This window comes from Delphinapterus leucas, chromosome 1 (assembly GCF_059928025.1).
Source record: "Delphinapterus leucas isolate spDelLeu-1000000601 "Yukka" chromosome 1, BTC_Dleu_Yukka2, whole genome shotgun sequence".
NCBI classification, from domain to species: Eukaryota; Metazoa; Chordata; class Mammalia; order Artiodactyla; family Monodontidae; genus Delphinapterus; species Delphinapterus leucas.
The window spans coordinates 30,398,719-30,418,090 of NC_143129.1; the positions used below are offsets into that span (position 1 = coordinate 30,398,719).

At 36.2% G+C, this 19,372-nt stretch overlaps 1 protein-coding gene across 10 annotated transcripts in view; it reads left to right on the forward strand.

Annotated features, from left to right (window-relative positions):
- Positions 1-18,934, forward strand: part of AHCTF1 (AT-hook containing transcription factor 1) — an 80,846-nt gene extending 61,912 nt beyond the window's left edge. For 6 of the 10 annotated variants that reach the window (XM_089907614.1, XM_089907620.1, XM_022579389.3 and 3 more), the window contains 8 exons: positions 516-930; positions 2,526-2,649; positions 4,784-4,881; positions 6,949-7,157; positions 8,715-10,551; positions 15,179-15,312; positions 16,408-16,490; positions 18,470-18,934. In XM_089907614.1, coding sequence (XP_089763740.1) covers positions 516-930; positions 2,526-2,649; positions 4,784-4,881; positions 6,949-7,157; positions 8,715-10,551; positions 15,179-15,312; positions 16,408-16,490; positions 18,470-18,659 — 3,090 coding nt within the window. In that variant the 3' untranslated portion in view covers positions 18,660-18,934. Of the gene's footprint in view, positions 1-515; positions 931-2,525; positions 2,650-4,783; positions 4,882-6,948; positions 7,158-8,714; positions 10,552-10,918; positions 14,321-15,178; positions 15,313-16,407; positions 16,491-18,469 lie in introns of those variants that run through there. The other 4 variants (XM_089907629.1, XM_022579391.3, XR_016392166.1 and 1 more) reach the window with 4 other exon arrangements.
- Positions 18,935-19,372: the final 438 nt, after the last annotated feature.

Sequence of the window (19,372 nt, forward strand, 5' to 3'; positions counted from 1 at the left end):
TAGGGCCTTGGCCAAGCGAAACCCATCACTTACAGGTGAAGAAAATAGGACTAGAAGCACCAAGCCAAATTATCTATAACCAAATAGCTTTTTGGTGGTAGAAATGGGACTAGAATTGTTTTGTTTTGTTTTTTTAAATTTCTTTGTTTTTTTAACCCGTATTGTACTGCTTCTCTTATTAAGTTCCTAGTTTGTTGTCTATTTAGGGAGGGTATGTCTTCAGAGCTCCACTGTAGGTTAATAGGAACTCATTGGTGCTTATTGGGCATCTTGCCTATTCTGTGTTTTAGTCTTTTGGGATTAGTGATCTATTACCAGTTAGAGAACCATTAACAATCATTAACTTTTAATCAGCAATCTGAAGAGAATGGATTTAGAATAAGTGAATTTTGATGGAGAAAAGAATTTGGAGAAAAACGGAACGTGGAAAGGGTGGGTATGATTGGGATGGATAGCTTAGATGTGACTGATTTTTACTAGTAAAATTATTTTTCTCCAAACCTTTTACTTAACAGGCTGCAGATGACAGCAAAACAAAAGCATTAATTACTGCACCTTTCCATAAATGTGCAGTTCCAGCAGAAGCTGAATGGCTGAAGAATAAAGATAAGGCAACATCTTTTCCCCTGAATAGCCCTGAAAAGGACCATCAAGAAATTAATGTGAGGTCACAGGATACAACTTCACAAAGTTTGGAGAAACTGGATGTGAACATAGAAAATAGCAATACTTCAACCAGATCAGACCAGACTACCTTGGAGTATCAGGATGCTCCATCACCAGAAGACTTTGAAGGTATTTTCATGGCCTCTAAGCCAGTGACACGCTCTTCCACTGAACAAATTACTAATTTAACTGAACAGACTGAGAACGGTGATAAAGATACATTTGAATTGGAAGTAACTCCTCCAGACCTGGAGAAACAAATGGGTAAGAACTCATCCCAAATATTCAAAATGGCCATTGATACTCTTCAGTAAAATCTGTAATAGAGGTTTTTCTGTCATAAGAAAAGCATCGGGGTTAAATAATTGTATGGTCACAGCACGGTAGGTTCTAGACATAATACACATATCTTAATTCTTTCCACTTACAAATATGGCTTATTTATATTGTTACATTCATTATAAGTAGGTATGAGATTTGAGGAGAGGAGAACTTAATGTGTGTTCTGTTTTTATTTGGAAATGAAATTTGGAAAAGAACAGTAATGGTTAAGGAAGAAATGTCAGGTATCAGTGTGACTTAAGGTCTTCCTATAGCTATGAGAAATAATAATACTACCTTTACAGACTAGATTAACTTATGCATACAGCAGCCTCAACTTTCTAGAAGGCTGCTCAGAAAACAGGAAGTTCATTCTACTCTCCATCCCTACCTCCAAAATAATCACTGGAAACTGAAAAGTGATGTCCAAAGACCCATGAATTTATTGTCTTTATATTCATTTGTCAAAAAAATTTTGAGCCCCTAATTTATGTGCAACAGGTGGGCTCCGGCTTTGTGTGTGCTAAGTGATAAAGTAATAAGTAGACATAGCACCTGCCCACATGTAATTTTGAACCTAGTGGATTATATCAAACAAGCGCGTACAATGCAGTTTGATAAATGCTACACTGGGGAACATAGAAGGGACCAGTAGAACACCAGGAAGGGGAGAGATTTGGCTTAGAATTGGTGGATCAGAAAAGTTATTCTATTTTTATGTTTTCTTACCCCTGCATAGATTTAAAGGTAATTCTTAACTTTAAATACGTAAAACCCGATACTTATATAAAAATCTGTGTCATAGTGGTTTCTTTGGGGAGATACGTTCTGCCTAAGCTGAACTAAGGTTTCTTAAAATGTGAATGCAGTGAAGTTTGGGCTATGATGTCTTTATTTAATAAATATACACATTATTAATTGCTCTAAGAATTTAGGACTCTCTTTATAAATAGCATATGTTTAGAAGTTTACTCTTTTGATGTGCTGCGTTCCACTGAAATATTTGAATGGTGAAAGTTCGACAAGGATGTTCATGGCAGTATCTTCGTTGATTAGCCCTAAAATGATTAGACAGTCTCAAATAGAAACTTTTATTGTTTTTGTGGGGGATTATGTAGCACAAACTTTAGAGTGAAATAAGCTAGATTTGAATCTTACTAGCTCAGCTAGTTACTAGGTTTGTGATCTGGGATAAGCAGTGTAACCGTATGCTTCTGTTTTCTCATCTGTAAAATGGGAGTAATAGTACTACCTCTTTGGATGTTGAGGATTAAGAGAGTTGTTAAATGTAAAACACTTGCAACAGTGCCTGTTAAGCCAAAAGTGTGAGTGGTAGATGAAAGAGAGGGGGTTGGGAGGGGGGCTCTTGACCTAGGCTCAGAGAATTAGAAGGAACTTGTAGTCTGTTGCCAATGGAGTAATGTAAAAGTACAAAAAGCAGACCCAACAACTTATTAAAAAGGAATAGGCCAAGGCCGTGAGTAATCGCTAAACATTTAGCCTAAATAATTATGAATGTTCTTAACTGTGATTTATAGGCACTTTAGAAGATGCAGAAACAAAGGATCTCTTAGTTGCAGAGGGGGCACTTTCAGAATTAAATACCTTAAGCCCCATTCAAGGAGTTGAAGCTTCTCTTTGTGTACCATCAGTCTGTGAAGGGTAAGTTTATAGAGAAAATTTCAAATATTAATAAAGTTTAATGCAACTGTGAAGCAGTAGTAAATATTGATATTTGTTCTATGCATAGATGAGCTCTTATTTTGATCTTTGGCATTTCCATTTTGGTATTGTTTTCTGTTATGAAAGAAGTTAATTTGTACAACTGTGTTATTTCGTAGTTATTATGAAATCTGAGAATGATACCAGATGTTTCCTAAATATACAGAGCCATGATAAGTTGAGGCAGAACTCTTTAATATTCTTTGGTGATTCTATTTTTGTTGAATACCAAAAGTGTCACTCACAGCCACGCATCCCTCCATGCTATGCTGTCCCATTATCAGTGGTTTCAGGATGATCAGGTATGTATCCTATAGCACCAAGGCAGAGCATAAGGGAGATGGTTCAGAGGCAGTAGTGTTCCCTGCCATTTGATTGATACAAGACTCTAGCAGTTTTTGTTTTTCAGTGACTGCTGGAACTGTTATGCTCCCAATTATTCCGTTTCCTTTAGCACTTAACACATTTAGCCCGTGTACTAGATGATGTATGGCAGTGCTACTTAAAGTGCGGTCTAATAAGATTGATGCCAGTTCCCAGTTTATGGTCTACAACAAGATAGCAGCTTCTGTTAGAATATATATCAGTAGCCTTTTTTGAAAGTCAGCTGAGCTAATCAGTGAAGTAATTGATTGATTGACCTTCTGGCATAAACTCCTTATCTCACTGCAAGACTGGACACATTGTATGTCAGCACTTTGAGTAGCACTGTTGCAGAGCAGGGGTCTCCAACCCCGGGGCTGCGGACCGGTACCGGTTAGGAACCGGGCCGCACAGCAGGAGGTGAGTGGCGGGCGAGCAAGTGAAGCTTCATCTGTCGCTCCCCATCGCTCGCATTACTGCCTGAACCATCCCCCCTCATCCGTGGAAAAACTGTCTTCCACGAAACTGGTCCCTGGTGCCAAAAAGGTTGACCGCTGTTGTAGAGAATACCAAAAAAGTTGCAGCTTCAGTTATCAAGAAGTAGTAAGGGTAATTTACTAAGATTAGCCCACATAAAATGTGATAATTTAAGGCGTTGTAAATGGTTCATTAATTTATAAGTCTTGAGAGTGACTTCACAAACCACCCACAAAAATCAGTATCATGATAGTCACCTCTCATACATTGAACTCAATCAGATGCTTCACTTCTGAGAAGAGAAATCCTGATAAACTGTGATCTTTGCCAGGCCTTCATGGAAAAAGAGGGAGAAACAGTACAAAAGGATTATCAAGATTGTTTTGTTGTTTAATTCTAAGGTTTTTAAAATTTTAATGAAAACTAATATTTATTGTAATGGGTTTGACGGATAATTACAACAATGGCAAATCAAAAGAGCCATCATCAGTAACAATCTGGGTGAATATTCACCATCCTTGGCAAGCTAGTTCCTTTTTAAATGTAAACTTATTTGGTTGTGGGTTCTTAGTTATCCTTACTATAAATATTGTGATTGAGTTAAGTCTTTCAAATATACCTACAAATAAGTGTGTATATATTCCAAATACATACTTTTTCTTGAATTTACTTTACAGTTTGTCCAGTTTAAAAAATCAGCATGCTTTAGTTGGCTTTAGGGAAAGGCCAGCTCAGAATAGAAAGGGACCACTGTCAACATCTTTCCAGAACACTTATCAAGTGAATTAACGCAGGTCACACTGGTCTCCGATTTTGAGTCATTTATCATGTGCTTTCCAGTTAGCATTAAAATATTGAATCTGATTCTACTGAGTATATGGGGGAAATGTCTATAATATTTGATAGATTTATTTGAAGAATGTGGCCACAGATAATTAAAAATTGGCCTAAGTGTAATTTATACTGACCAGCATTTTAAAATCATTTTATTTGTAGTTTAAGGTCATGCCATTGTATTCAACAAAAAAAATTTAGAAAATAGGAAAAACAAATACAGCATTACTTGTTTCTAAATTCACTTGTAAATTATTTAGTAGTATTCTGGACGAAGTTGCATGGTATTTTCTCTGAACCTCAGTTTTCATGAACAAAATGAAAAGTAAGAATTGGGTAAAGCAGGTTATAGTAGATGGAATCTTCTTACACACTAAAGTATATATTTCAATTTCTAAAGGAAAATCCTCACCCCGAAGTCCAAGGTACCTGTTTTAGACGAAGGACTAGTATCTGTTGAAAGCTGTACCTCTACAATTGGAGCAGGTAACAATAAATGTATGTATTATTTTGACTTTAGAATTATTTCATTTTAGTGTTGTGTCTAAAGAGTGTTCTATTCTTAGGACAAAAGAATCTGAATAATAATCCAGACTTTGTTATCCCAGTTATTCTCCAGTTGTTTCCCCAGCTAAAAATAGAATTCTGAGGAGGTGTGTTAGCTACCAAACAGTGGGTTGCTTATAAAACACTCTTTGGTTCTCATAGTGGAAGTCTTAGAATGTTTTTTGTGGACATATTTAAAGAAGAGCAAAGTAAATTACCAGTCCCCAGCCAGACTGCACACCTGCTTTTTGATCTTCTGAGATTCAGTTATATATACAGGGAAACTTCCATATTTATTCTGTGTTTGTGGTAACATATAGCCAAGATTGGCTTATTATTATTAGAAAATAATCTCAAATGACTGAATTTGCTCCAGGGAAAATGAACAGATACGTGGAATTTGGTTTTTTTTTTGAGTGCCTCCTCTCAGACCCTGACTATACAGAGATGAGGAACATATATTTTCCTCATTGAACTCACAGTTGGGTTTAGGGAAAGCAGACACCTTGAATGCCTGTGCCTAGAACTTGTCTAAGCATTTCACGTGAGGACTTGTCTAAGCATTTCACATATGGTGTTGACACTGTCTGACTCTAGAGCTCATGTTCTTAACCGTTATATCCTTCTGCCTGTCACATTATGAATAGGGCTTAGGACAAGCTTGAGTAGGCCTGTTCTCCCCCCACCCCACCCCGCCCATTAAGAATGTAATATATATTTACTGTAAAATAATCAGGAAATCATAGTCTCACATATAAAGTAAAAATCCCCATAACCCGGTTACCCAGTTTAAGAATCTATTATTAAGAAAGTGTCTTTTCCCTGAGTTTTTTTCCTGTGCATTTTTTTCCCCAGTATGTTGAAAGAGGAGGTAAGTGTGGTGGATGGAGAATACCAAGGATTTAAACAGACTGCTTGGGTTCATAACCCTGTTCTGCACTTACTATGTATAAGACTATGAGCTATACCTCTGTTTCTTTGTCTATAAAATTTAATAGCTTTCACTGTTAATAAAAGCTCAGTAAATGTTAGCTATTATAAATTATTAACAATTAAATTTATTATAATCAACAACTTTTTTCACTTAACAGTATATTTAAGATATTTTTCATGTCATTAATACAGATTAATTCTGTTTTTTTTAGTGGCTGTAATAGTATTTCATAGTATGGATGTTCTGTGGTATGCTTAACTAATTGCTGATTGGTGAACAGTTTGAGCTGATGACCATTTTTGTTTGTTTTGCTGTCTCATTTCTGCAGTGAATATTATTGTGTATGCATCTTTGCACAGCCTGTGTCAGTGTTTCTTTTGAGCAGATTCCTAAACGTGGCCTTGCTGGGTCAAGGAGTGTGCATAGATTTTTAATATTTTATTGTTTTCGCCAGTAAAGGTTGTTTAAAGAGGAAAGTGAAAGATAAGGAGAAATTTTTCTTTATGATCCCCCCCAATTTATTTAAGTGGTAGAATATGTGGCCATTTGGATGCTTTCTGCCAAAAGGGAAATATCTAGTCCTTTTCACAGCCAGATCAAAGCCCAGATTGCATGTCCCTCATGTAATTCTGTAATGGCTCAACAAGGATAGCTGGTTGTCTAGTAGCCACCTGGTGAACATAATTTTCAGATTAATAAGGAACAAACACATCTGAGCTCCTCAGAGCAGTTTATCATCGTATTGAAGTTTCACAGTAAGGGCAAGAATTATATTCTAGTTGAGAAAAACCAAAGTTGTCATTTTTAAATGTAAAATTTATCTTCTGTGTTTTATTTTTGTGGAAAGCAAATATGTATTGTTTAAACTGAGTGATTGGATACTGATGAAACAGGAGTGATAGGTAAATCCTCATAGGCTTTTCCTCTTTTAAGATGTTAGAAATTTTTTGGCACTATGACAGTTTTTCAAGGAAACATTAAGTGCAATGCAGCCTTTTCCCTTCTGTTTGCTTCCCCAGTTGTGTATATATCTTTTTTTGTTTTTAGCTTAAAATATGGAAGATTAACTCTCATTTTTCTTTCAGCTATGGCTGATGTTCTTGGTGATGGTGGAAGCTCTGGGCTTGTTATCTCTGAAGGCCCTATTATCTCTGAACATAGGCTTGACCAGGAAACAGCACTGAACTTGAAAGAAGATCATGAAATAGAAGTTGATGTACTAAAAGCAAGTGTTGACTTACCAGAAGAAAAGCCTCCAATTTCTGATGATTCTCCTGATACTCAAGAAATTCATGTAAAAAAAATAATTTTTCATTTCTTTGTCAGTTTTGGTTTAGTTAGGTTTCAAACCATAGTTCAAATCTAATGTATTCATTTATTTGACTACTATATGAAAACCTCTTTATAAAAATCTGTGTTCAAAAAAGTATATAAATATATTGTGGAATTACGGAGCACATCCTTTAAGTAAGAAATTGTTTTTCATGAAAACCAAAAGGCTGTGTTAAAGAAGTCACAATTTTAATAATTTAATTTTTGCTCAGTATCCGGTTCAACTGAAAGTTCTTTTAGCCATAAGAAAACAGATATTGGTTACTCTAGAGACATGTGTGACATCGAAACTATCCAGAGCGTATATTTGAGAATAATTGAGTACAGTTAAATAGGATTCTTTCCCACCCCCCACCCTCCCCACCCCCCCATTCATACTTGTGGGAAAATGCTGTTCTGCTGGCTGGGGTTTAACTTCTTAGACGCTCCAGAAAGGTGGGGGCTTTTTTGTGTGTGGGGGGGGGGGTTGGTATTTAATATGACTTACATTTCCTAAAATTCCACCAAATCTCTTTTATTATCAACAGGCAACTTTTATATGATACATGAATTTAAGATGAAGAAAAATCACCTCTTCTAATTATTTATAGAGATGTGATTGTATAATATTTGGGAGGTTTAACTCATAGAAATGTCATGGTTATCCATATTCAGTTTCATGAGTATTGTCACCGTGAGTTAGATGGATAAAGTCCCTGTTCCTTCAGCTGGGAAGCTAACACAATTTGTGGGCATGGTGTAAATGGGAATCCTCATTTCTGGGTATTTCCAGTCTTTCATTTCACTGAATGTTTGGGGAGTGGGAAAATGTCATTGTTTAGGTGGGTGGTAATGTTCTACCTTCTTGGTCAGGAGATCTCTCTGTTACTTTCTGCCTCCTCCTTTTTCTCCCCTTCCCTTACCAAAAGGTAAATGCAAGGAGCATTCCTTCTTCCACCAAACCCTTGCAAGAGAGGTACTGAACTTGAAAGCCTTAGGAATTTCATGGTTTATGCAGCCCCAGCAAAGGGAAGAGGATTGAGTCTAGCCCAAGGGAGCTTATGTAGGTGAATTCTTCTTCAACCTTATGGGGATCATGCTGTTTAGAAAAAGTGTGGTTAGTTAGGTAATTTGGGGATTATCATTAAAACACAGTTTGGGGGTTGTTTCTTTTTCTCCAGTTAATTTTTCTTTCCTTGGGTGAGAATAGAATAAGTCCTTAATTATCACAACTGTTAGCATCATAATAATTTTTAAGGTTTTGTTAAGACTGTCTTTTTTAGCCAGGGAAATGTAGAATTCTACTTTTAATTCCATTCAGAATCTCAATCTTTTTCTATCTAGTTATTTTGACTGAGTGAGAAAGTCTGATTGCTTAAATGGATATTTTATAAAGTAAACCCATAAGTACATGCCATGTCAGATGTAGTTTATGTTTAACAATTCATACACCGAGGGAGAGGTGGTCATGAAAAAAATTTATGCTTTAGGTTAAAATAAATGTATACATTAACAGTCTCTTATCTTTAATTCATTTTAGGTAACTGAACATGAAAAGCTTGAAGTTCAAGATTCAGGACAAGAGGCTAGGAATCTTTCATTTAGTGAGTTGTATCCCTCAGGAACTCTTAAGCTTCGATACAATTTTGATACCATTGAGCAACAGTTTTGTGACTTACCTGATAACAAAGACTCTGCTGAGTGTGACATTGCTGAAGTAGATGGGGAACTTTTTGTGCCACAGAGCAACTTTACCTTGATTTTGGAAGGTGAAGAAGGAGAAGTAGAGACAGGTGATTCTGCAGCATCTAATGTGCTAGCTAAAGCAGCTAATGCAGCCACTGAGGAAAAACATGTATACAGTGGGGAAAATGATAATCACGGACATGTTGCAAATTTGCCATCTGTCATAACTAGTGATCAGGAGTCCCAAAGGGTAGAGACATTACCATATGTGCCTGAACCAATTAAAGTAGCAATCGCAGAAAATTTATTAGATGTAATTAAAGACACAAGAAGTAAAGAAATTACTTCAGATACAATGGAACAGTCCATTCAAGAAAACATACCTTTAATAAGCCAAAAGGTAATGTGTTCCACCAAGTTAGCCAAATCTACATTTAAGAGTGTTCAGGAAACAAGTACGGTGACTATAAATGTCAGCGAGGTTAATGACATGATTTCCTCCAGAACTCGCAACAGAGGACGTGTCCAAGACCTGAATGTCAAATCGGCACAACAGGAAGAGTCAGCAGATGTTGCTACTCCTGAGATGCTGGGACTTTCAGTTATGAAGAAAACTAGGAAAACAAAAGAAATTTCAGGGGCTTTTGAAAGTGCCTGTTCTGATGATAAAGGAATATCTCATAACCAGCAAATACCTCAAAATTCTATTACTCCTAGGAGAGGAAGGAGAAAAAAAGAAATTAATCAAGACACTTTAGAAAATATTAATTCTGTGGAACCAGAATTACAGGTTACTCCAGGTAGGGAATTAAGAAGTTTAAAATCATCTCAGCTGTTGGAACCAGCAACTGAAGAAACTTCTTTTAGAAAAGAAGTTAAGCTTTCATCTGTTACAAAAAGGACTCCTAAACGAATTAAAAAACCTCTCGAAAATCAGGAAAGTGTTGAAGTTATAAATGATCTGAAAGTCAGTAAAGTAGCAAGTCCTAGCAGAAGTACCAGGAAATTGAGAAGTTCTAATTTGGAAACTTCTAAAAATACAGGATATAAACAAGATGGGGAGTCCATTGAAGAGCAACTGCCAATTCAACATAGTCAACGGGTTAAAAAGAAAGAAGTTAGTCCGTCAGATGTAATAGAAGATTCCAAACTTGGTTCATCCCAGTTGACTCTTCAAGCAGAATTTGATACTCCTGCTACACCTAGGAAACGTGGTAGACCAAGAAAAATTAATCCATCTGAAGATGTAGAATCTAAGGCTGTTAAGGAAGCAAGAAGTCTCAAGAAGAGAGAAGGTCTCGGCATCCAAAGGAGATCTACAAGAAACACCCCAGCTAAAAGTGAAAATGCTGATGTTGGCAAACCAGCTTTAGAAAAATCAGTTTTAGCGCCAAATGAGGAACTTGTTACAGCGATGAGCTCTAAGAAGAAGCTTACAAAAAGGACTGAAAACCAAAGCCAAAAACGTTTTTTACGCTCAATATCAGAAAAATGCATAGATGAAGAAATGACAGACAAAGAACCAAATGACCGAGAAGAAAAATTGCTTGCCACAGTTGCTTTGACTAGATCTTCCCATAGCACAAGGACTAGATCTAGCAAGACCATCTTGTTGCCAGACCTTTCGGAACCAAAAAATGAGTCTTTTTTATTTTCTTCTCCTGTGTCAAAGGTTCCAAGGAAAGAGAAAGGTACTTTTATTTCTTTTCAAAGCATAATTTTCATCTCAAAGTCTTCAGTTTAAAAAAATTCTGTTGGTTCAAACATGATTAGATTTTGTGTTAAGGCACTAATGGATTATTTCTTCTAAAAATGATTTGTAGTTACAGGGAATTCCTCCCCCTTCAAAAAACAAAAACAAAAACCAATTTTGATCTTTTGATAGTAAAATTTAAATATTTTATATTTTAAAGTTTATTTTTAGGTTCAAGAATTTCTGTTTCACCATGACTTTTTAAATCCTATAATTCACTTGACACAGGTTTAATTTTTTAGAATAGTATTATTTCTCTTCATTCTGCCCTTATATCATGTGACTTAATTTTGGTTCCTCCCCAGATAGAACCATCATTTTTGGCTCATATCCCAGGTGATGTCCACAACTTCAAATTGTTTTGAAGGGAAACAGCAGTAGAATTCTGTTGATTACAATACAGAAATTATTTAAATCCATATTCCCTATTGTCTATGAACTGGCAAGGAAGGCTACATGCCCAACCTCCCTCACTGATGATAAATGAGCTAATGATTGTACTGTTTGGTTGGTATAGTTCATACCTTCTCAACGGGAGTGATGTCTCTCCCAAAAGGGTGAAAATATCTTACTCTTTTTTATGTATAAGGCGGAGATATACATAAAGTACATAAACAGATATACAGTATTATCTGTGCTATTAAGATTTCTTGCGGGGTGGGGGGAATTCAGTGAGGGAGACAATTAAGGAAAAAGGTCTAAAAAGGTGCTGATAAAGATTAGGGACTTGTAAGTAAAGTAGGTGTCTTTGTTGTTCTACTAAACTTTTTTAAACTATTGCATGCATTTTTAAATGCATTAGTGAACATCCTATATAGTTGCTTCCTGACTTGGGGAAGGCCAAGAGAAAGATAAGTCATTTAAAAACCTGCAAACTGAAATTTTCTGTCTTCAACATTCACTGTGTTAAAACCTCTTTAAGTATATTGTATTCATGAAGTCCAGTTGTTATATTTACATAGCACAAGCCCAGGAAAGGGCCTTTTGCTATAGAATTGATCATTTGACCAAAAAATGACCTGTAGTTATAGAAGATTTTGGTAGTACTGTATAATCCAGTTTTTTCATGCTGTTGGGAAAGTGTGGTTATGCTTATACTTGGCATGGAGGAAAATGAAATGACCAAATGTGTGAGATTTTAGCTGACTTTACTAAGCTGCTATTTTAGATAAAAGTTAAAATGAAAAGGAACAGTGAGTGGTAGAAGAATGTCATTAACAATTCTTTTATACTTTTCTAATGACTTTTAGAGTATAGTAAACGCAAAATTTGGGGGTTCTTTTGGTAGAGCATAGCCAAACATCTCAATGATTCTGATATTTGTTATCTTTACATAGTCGTCATCTGTATACATGTTAACTATAACTTTTTTCTGTAATAAAAATAATATATGCCTGCCACAGAAAATTAGAAATTAAAAGTATTTAGTCAACTAGAGGACCAGTAACCACTGTTCACATTTTCTTGTATATCCTTCTAGTCGAATATATAGTTTGTTTTTTATAAAACCCAACAAACTACGGTTTGTGTATAGATATATATACTGCTCCCCCCACCTCCTACTTATTTCATGAGCATTTTTCCTCAAAACCCTGAGTGTTCGTGGTTTTGTATTTTTTTGTTTGTGTTTTACACATGGATAGAGTCCACGTGTGGCATTTCGTCTCACTTATGTGCTGCAGATCACTCAAGCATTCTCCTGCCAGGTATTTGAATTGTCTTCAGATTTTCTGGTATTAACAATAAGCATCTTCTAGTATGAGGTTAGAGAGAGGTTAGATAAGAAATTTGGGACTGAGATTTCTCACTTCTGCCACGTACTAGCTGGGCAGGCAATCATTTAACCTTTCTGAATCTTGTTTTCTCATCTTTACAGTGTGGGTAATAAGGCCTACTACGTAGGGTTCTTGTGAGTATTGAGTATTCACTACTTTTTGTTAATTAACACCATCATTAGTTTCCTTTCTTATTTTGCCCTCAGATTATAGTTTCTACACTCTTACAATACCTTCTGTCCCTTGTGCCTATTCAACTTGCATTAAAAAAAAAAAAAAAACTCCTTCAAGGAGGGGTGGGAGGTACAGAGAAGAGTGGATACAGAAATATTATATGGTTAGAAAGCTGGAGGCCACCCTCTATTTAATTGAAACATGTCGAAGAAACAGATACCATAGAATCACTAACTAAAAAGAATGTAAAGCTTTACATTTCAATAGATTTTCTCAAATGCCATTGCTCAGCAGCAGATATTTTAGAAGGGTTTGCTGTATACCTGAGTCTATACTAGGGCATACATTCACCAGTTCATTTGATTCTCAATATAACCCAGTGTAGTACAGGTGCTATTATTCCTTCTTTCCACAATGAGGAAATTGAAATTCAGTGAAACTGAGCACCCACATCACCCAGGTAATGAATAAATAGTGATGTCTTGGAGCCGATTCCTGCTGGCTAGTGAGAGCCAGTTGTTAAATATTCAGGAATTTTGTGAGCCAGCCATGGAACATTTATAGCACAGAAGTAAGCAAATGCTGTAAATCAGAGTTGCGTTTTTTGTTGTTGTTGGTTTTTCCTTCCCAGAAAGCTGTTTACCAGTACATTATTGGGTTTGAATCTATAGGACTTTTGAACTTCTTAGGCCTTAAGTAGCACTGGCCACCAAAACTTACCCTCAGGAAGCTTACCGAAGTACGCAAGGAGTTGAAAGTATAATACAGTCTTGTCTGGCTAATAGAAGCGTATGGAAGGAATGGTGGGGCTGAACATTTTTGCGCGTGATAATGTATTTTTGTATTTCCTTCTTTATTCCTTTGGGTGCAGTGGGGAACTGTAGGTGAAAAATATGAGCTGGTCTTTGAAAAGCCAAAGAAGCTGTTGCTCCTGGTAGCCTGGAAAAAGAAAAATAGAATGTATCATTTTCATAGAGCATAGATTTGTTTGCCTGTATCTTAACTGCAAAAGAGAGGAGTTACCACCAGTGCCACTTATGCCACTTATCAGCTGGGAGCGGAGACGACTTTTATTTCTGACCCTCTTTTGTTAAAAATCACATGCTTTACAGAATTTGATATCTCATAGAACTCTTGATTGTCCCGGTAGGTGAAATATCATTGAACTGTAATTTGGGAATTTTATTCCAAAGATTTGTAAATTATATTCTTGAAATAATAACATTATAACATGCAAACATCCGTAAAGCACTTACCATATATTAACTTTATTCTAATCTTTAATCTCCACAGTAACTTTAAAGGGCCATTTTGAATCTCATTTTATAGAAACTGAGGCACAGAGAGGTTTAGGTAACTTGCTTTTTGTCCCACAGCTAATAAATCCAGAAGCTAGGATTTAATTTCTGGCAGACTGGTTCAACTGCACCATGCCACTTCCATAATTACATTGCTAAACTGCCATTAATATGGAGACTCTATAGTAAAAACAGGGAAAAAATCTGAGATGAAGTGTGTGATTTTTTTTTTTTTTTTTGCGGTACACGGGCCTCTCACCGCTGTGGCCTCTCCCGTTGCCGAGCACAGGCTCCGGATGCGCAGGCTCAGCAGTCATGGCTCACGGGCCCAGCCACTCCGCGGCATGTGGGATCCTCCCGGGCCGGGGCACGACCCCGTGTCCCCCGCATCGGCAGGCGGACTCTCAACCACTGCGCCACCAGGGAAGCCCGATAAATATTTTTAATTACATACTTTCAAGTAATTCTTAATTAAACCATTTCTATTTGTCTATGGAAAATCTTCCTATCAGCCTGTTTTTCTGTATTGTTACTTTCTGTTTGCTTTTTTCCTGTTATGCTGTGGACTTCTCTGTTGTTCCCCTTGCATGGAACAACTGGCTCAGAATAAGCTGAAAGGAAAGAGGGTTTGAGTCTCTTCTTTGTAAATAAAATTACTTTTTAAAATAAAAACCTTGCCTCTGGAAAAGTAGGAATTAAGAAGCAAAGTAGCTCAGGTTACACAGGGCAGGCATACCTGGGAGATATTTGCAGATTAGGTTCCTTACTATCACAATAAAGCAAATATCACATTAAAGCAGGTCACGCAATTTTTTTGGTTTTCCAGTGCATGTAAAAGTTATGTTTACACTATACTGTAGTCTCTTAAGTGTGCAATAGTATTTTTTAAATGTTCATACTTTAATTATAAAATACTTTATTGCTAAAAACTGCTAACCATCATCTGAGCTTTAAGCGAGGCTAATCTTTTTGCGATAGTAACATCAAAGATCCCTGATTACTGTACCAAATATAATAATAATGAAAAAGTTTGAACTACTGGGAGAATTACCAAAAATGTGACAGAGACATGAAGTGAACAAATGCTATTGGACAAATGGCACTGATAGACTTGCCACAAACCTTCATTTTGCCATACCATATTTCAAACCTTCAAATATGCCATACCTCTTTTTATTGTGCTTTGCGTTATTGCCCTTAACTGCACTTCACAGATCTTGCTTTTTGTTGCAAGTTGAATTTGTATGTCTCTATACATAAAATAGATATATATAAATAGATATACAGTGTTTTGTTCCTTCTTTCTACCTTTCTTTAGCTAAAAAAATAGAGGCTCCTGTGCAGCTGCAAGAATTAGTTTCGGATTTATCTTCTCAATTTGTCTTCTCACCTCCTACTTTAAGGACCAGGCGGAAAAACACATCTAATACATCCAAACTTGTAGCTGAACTGGTAAGAAATGCATGATTTTATTTGCATGTGTATTTAAACATGCTTTTTAGTTTTTTAAGCAATGCTTCCTACATAAACTTCTTTAAAAAAGAGCAGACCTTTATACTATTAAGTCCAAAATAGTCTTTTCTGCACTTTGGGGGATACTACCTTTAAGACAGATTGGTATGTTACTCATGGTTTATTATTGGCAGCTGCAGTTTAAATTACCTATTAGGGGAAGGGCTTTTAAATTGTAGTGTCCCACCATAATTATCTGGATGTATTTATTTAAAATGTAGGTCCCTGACCTCCCTGGAGTGTCATCCACAGACCACACTTGGAGAGAGAGTGTTTCAGAACTGACTAGTTGCATGTAACTCTAAAATAAAAATAGTTCAGGGACTGAATGTGAGCATGATACCCTTATATTTACCAGTTTTAATTCATAGTATGTCTTGAATTATCTGCTGTGAGCCAGTTACTATACAAGGACAAAGGCACAAAAATAATACAGGCAGATTCCTTGTTTTTCAGGAGTTCAGTTTAATTGAAGAGGCAAAAATACAGATAATTATTTCACAGCATGATAAGAATCATTTATACCCAGATAACCCTGTAGACCCTGTAGGTAAAGAAGATGGGCATTGCTGGAGGAGAAGACAGCAGATGCAAAGGCACAGAAGCCTGGTGATGCATGAGGAAGGGGGTGGGGCTGTTCACAAACTAGCAAATAGCCATGTGCATGCTTTAAGTAGTTTCGGTGAAAAGGGAATTCTAGGGAGGAAAAATAGTCACTGGTGGCCTAATTTTTATGCCGTGAGAGCCTGGATTTGGACAGAGTCAATAGAACAAAAGGGCAGGGGACAATGGAAACATTCCAGAATAAAATTGATAAGACTTGGAGATAACAATGTGTGGGGATAAGGGATAATGAGCTGTCCTAGATGACCAGGGTTTCTACCAAAAAATATAAGGAGTCCATTTGATATTTGTTAAGTTTAAATTCATTTAGCACTGTTTGGCTATATTCCTTGACTCAGGGTGGAACTTTTTAGTTTAGATTTCAATTGTTTAATTACATAAGGTTCATCTTTTAAAATTTTTAACCCATAGGAAGATGATGCTCAATCAATTGAAACTGTGGCAAAGCAACAAGTGAAAAGAACCAGGACTGCAAAAACAAAACAAGCAAGCAAGTAAGACTTTTCCTATGCTATTATTTTTTTCCGTTTTGTTTCTTAAAATTAGAGAAGACTCTTAACTTAAAAAGAGAAATTAAGCTCATCAGAAAAGGGTAATTCTTAGGGGCATTTATCTGCACTGGCTCTGTGTAATTGTTAGATTTCACTGCAGAAGGTGGCTTTCTTATATAGCATGAAAGCCCATTCATTCATCCTTTTTAAAGAAGGGTATCACCTCACACCAGTCAGAATGACTGTCATCAAAAAACCTACAAACAGGGCTTCCCTGGTGGCGCAGTGGTTGAGAGTCCGCCTGCCGATGCAGAGGATACAGGTTCGTGCCCCGGTCCGGGAAGATCCCACATACCGCGGAGCGGCTGGGCCCGTGAGCCATGGCCGCTGAGCCTGCGCTTCCGGAGGCTGTGCTCCGCAATGGGAGAGGCAACAACAGTGAGAGGCCCGCGTACCGCAAAAAAAACCAAAACCAACAAACAATAAATGCTGGAGAGGGTGTGGAGAAAAGGGAACCCTCTTACACTGTTGGTGGGAATGTAAATTGATACAGTCACTTTGGAAAACGGTATGGAGATTCCTTAAAAAACTAAAAAAGAACTACATGTGACCCAGCAATCCCACTACTGGGCCATATACCCAGAGAAAACCATAATTCAAAAAGACACATGCACCCCAGTGTTCACTGCAGCACTATTTACAATAGCCAAGTCATGGAGGCAACCTAAATGCCCATCAACAGAGGAATGGATAAAGAAGATGTGGTACATATATACAACAGAATATTACTCAGCCATAAAAAGAAATGAAATTGAGTTATTTGTAGTGAGGTGGATGGACCTAGAGTGTGTCATACAGAGTGAAGTAAGTCAGAAAGAGAAAAACAAATATTGTATATTAACGCATGTATGTGGAATCTAGGAAAATGATATAGATGACCTTAATTGCCAAGCAGAAATAGAGACACAGACGTAGAGAACAAATGTATGGATACCAAGGGGAAAGGGGGGCAGTGGGGGGAATTGGGAGATTGGGATTGACACATATACACTACTGATACCATGTATAAAGTAGTCAACTGATGGCAACATACTGTGTAATACAAGGATCTCTACTTAATGCACTGTAGTGTCCTAAATGGAGGGGATATATGTATATGTATGGCTGATTTATTTTGCTGTGCAGTAGAAGGTAACACAACATTGTAAAGCAACTATACTCCAATAAAAATTAATTAAAAAGAAAAAAAGAAGGGTAGTAGTAGTTGAATACCCACTGAATCTTTGTTTTTACAATGAGCTGGGGGAAGGGAGTGGGATGTTTCACCTTAGTAAAGATAGATAACTATCAGTAAAAATCGTTAAAAACTTTTTAAAATTCTGTGATTATTTCACTATTAGCAATTAAAATTTCATCCATGGGGAAATTACTCCATTTCAGATATATTTTGCTTAAGTTGAATTTCATAAAAGTACAAAGTAATCAATCCATTTTATCTTACTTTAAAAACTGATTTAACGAAAGCTTTTGACTATAATAACACTACATATAAATTGGCTTTCTGTATATGTGGAAAACTTCGTGTTATGAAAATATATACACAGTTGCTAATTGCTGGTGTTTGAGAATTGTCGTTTCTCATACATCTCATTATGGGCCTGCTGGGCTCTCATTCCATGGACTGGCTACTGGTACTTGACCCCTCCTTGTAACCCAGCAGTATTTATTAATACATATGAAACATTTAAATGAAAATTCAGCAGTAATTGTTTTGAGTATCCCAATCATAAAGAAAATTTCTATCATGTGAAACCTTAACTCTGCCTCTGATTAGTTTGACTAAAGTTTTATTTCACTTCTCCTTTATAAAATAAAGCACTAGAAAAGACTAATCCCTAAAATTTCTTTCAATATATTGGGAAGCCAATTACATTTTATATTATAACATGTTTATTGTTACTTAAATTAAATCTTTATTTCAGAAACACAGAAAAAGAAAGTTGGTCACCTCCTCCCGTAGAAATTAAGCTGATTTCCCCCTTGGCAAGCCCAGTTGATGGAGTAAAGAGCAAACCAAGAAAGACTGTAGAAGTAACAGGAAAAAGTCTTGGAAGGAGCAGGAAGAAATTGTCTTCTTTTCCAAAGCAAGTTCTACGCAGAAAAATGCTGTAATTTTTTTCCAGTTTTTAACGTTCACCTATTTGTAAAGTCATCAGAATTGTGTGGATTATTAAAAATCATTAATTTGGAAGAAAAATAATTTATATAAATTATTGTAAATTTTTGTAAACAGAATGTCTTCAGTAAGTAAAGTAACTCCATATGGAGTGTGATTCTTTTAGTCCAGGCAGTTTTTTCTATTTTATATATTAAGACTTCATACATTTATATAATATGTAAATATAGCTTATTATTGGAATGTTAAATAAAGTGTATACTTCACAATAGTCTGTGTGTCTGTTAGATTTTTGAGAGGGGATTTCTGTTTTAATAATGATTTTATATGCTAGTAGGTATTGGTTCCATTTTCTTTCTCTGTGGTTAAAAGTATTAGACCAATTTTAAAATGAAGATGATTGAACTGGTTTTTTTAAGTTGCTGTTTTATAATGTATGCACTTTGCTTCTGTGATTAATATTTCTAATCATAAATTGGGAAGTCTGTTACGGTATTGAAATTGAATTATGGGCATGTAATTTTGCCACTTTTTTGTAGTTTAACATATTTTGTGCATTCTACCTCAAATTAGTAATTTTCCAAGTAATGCATTGGTTAAATATAATGTTGGCATTTCTTGTTCAGCAAGCTTAAAGGCTGTTATCCTTAAAGTCTCTTAATTATTCAGAGACTGATTATCCAGGTTAGACTGACCGGTTCACTGCTCA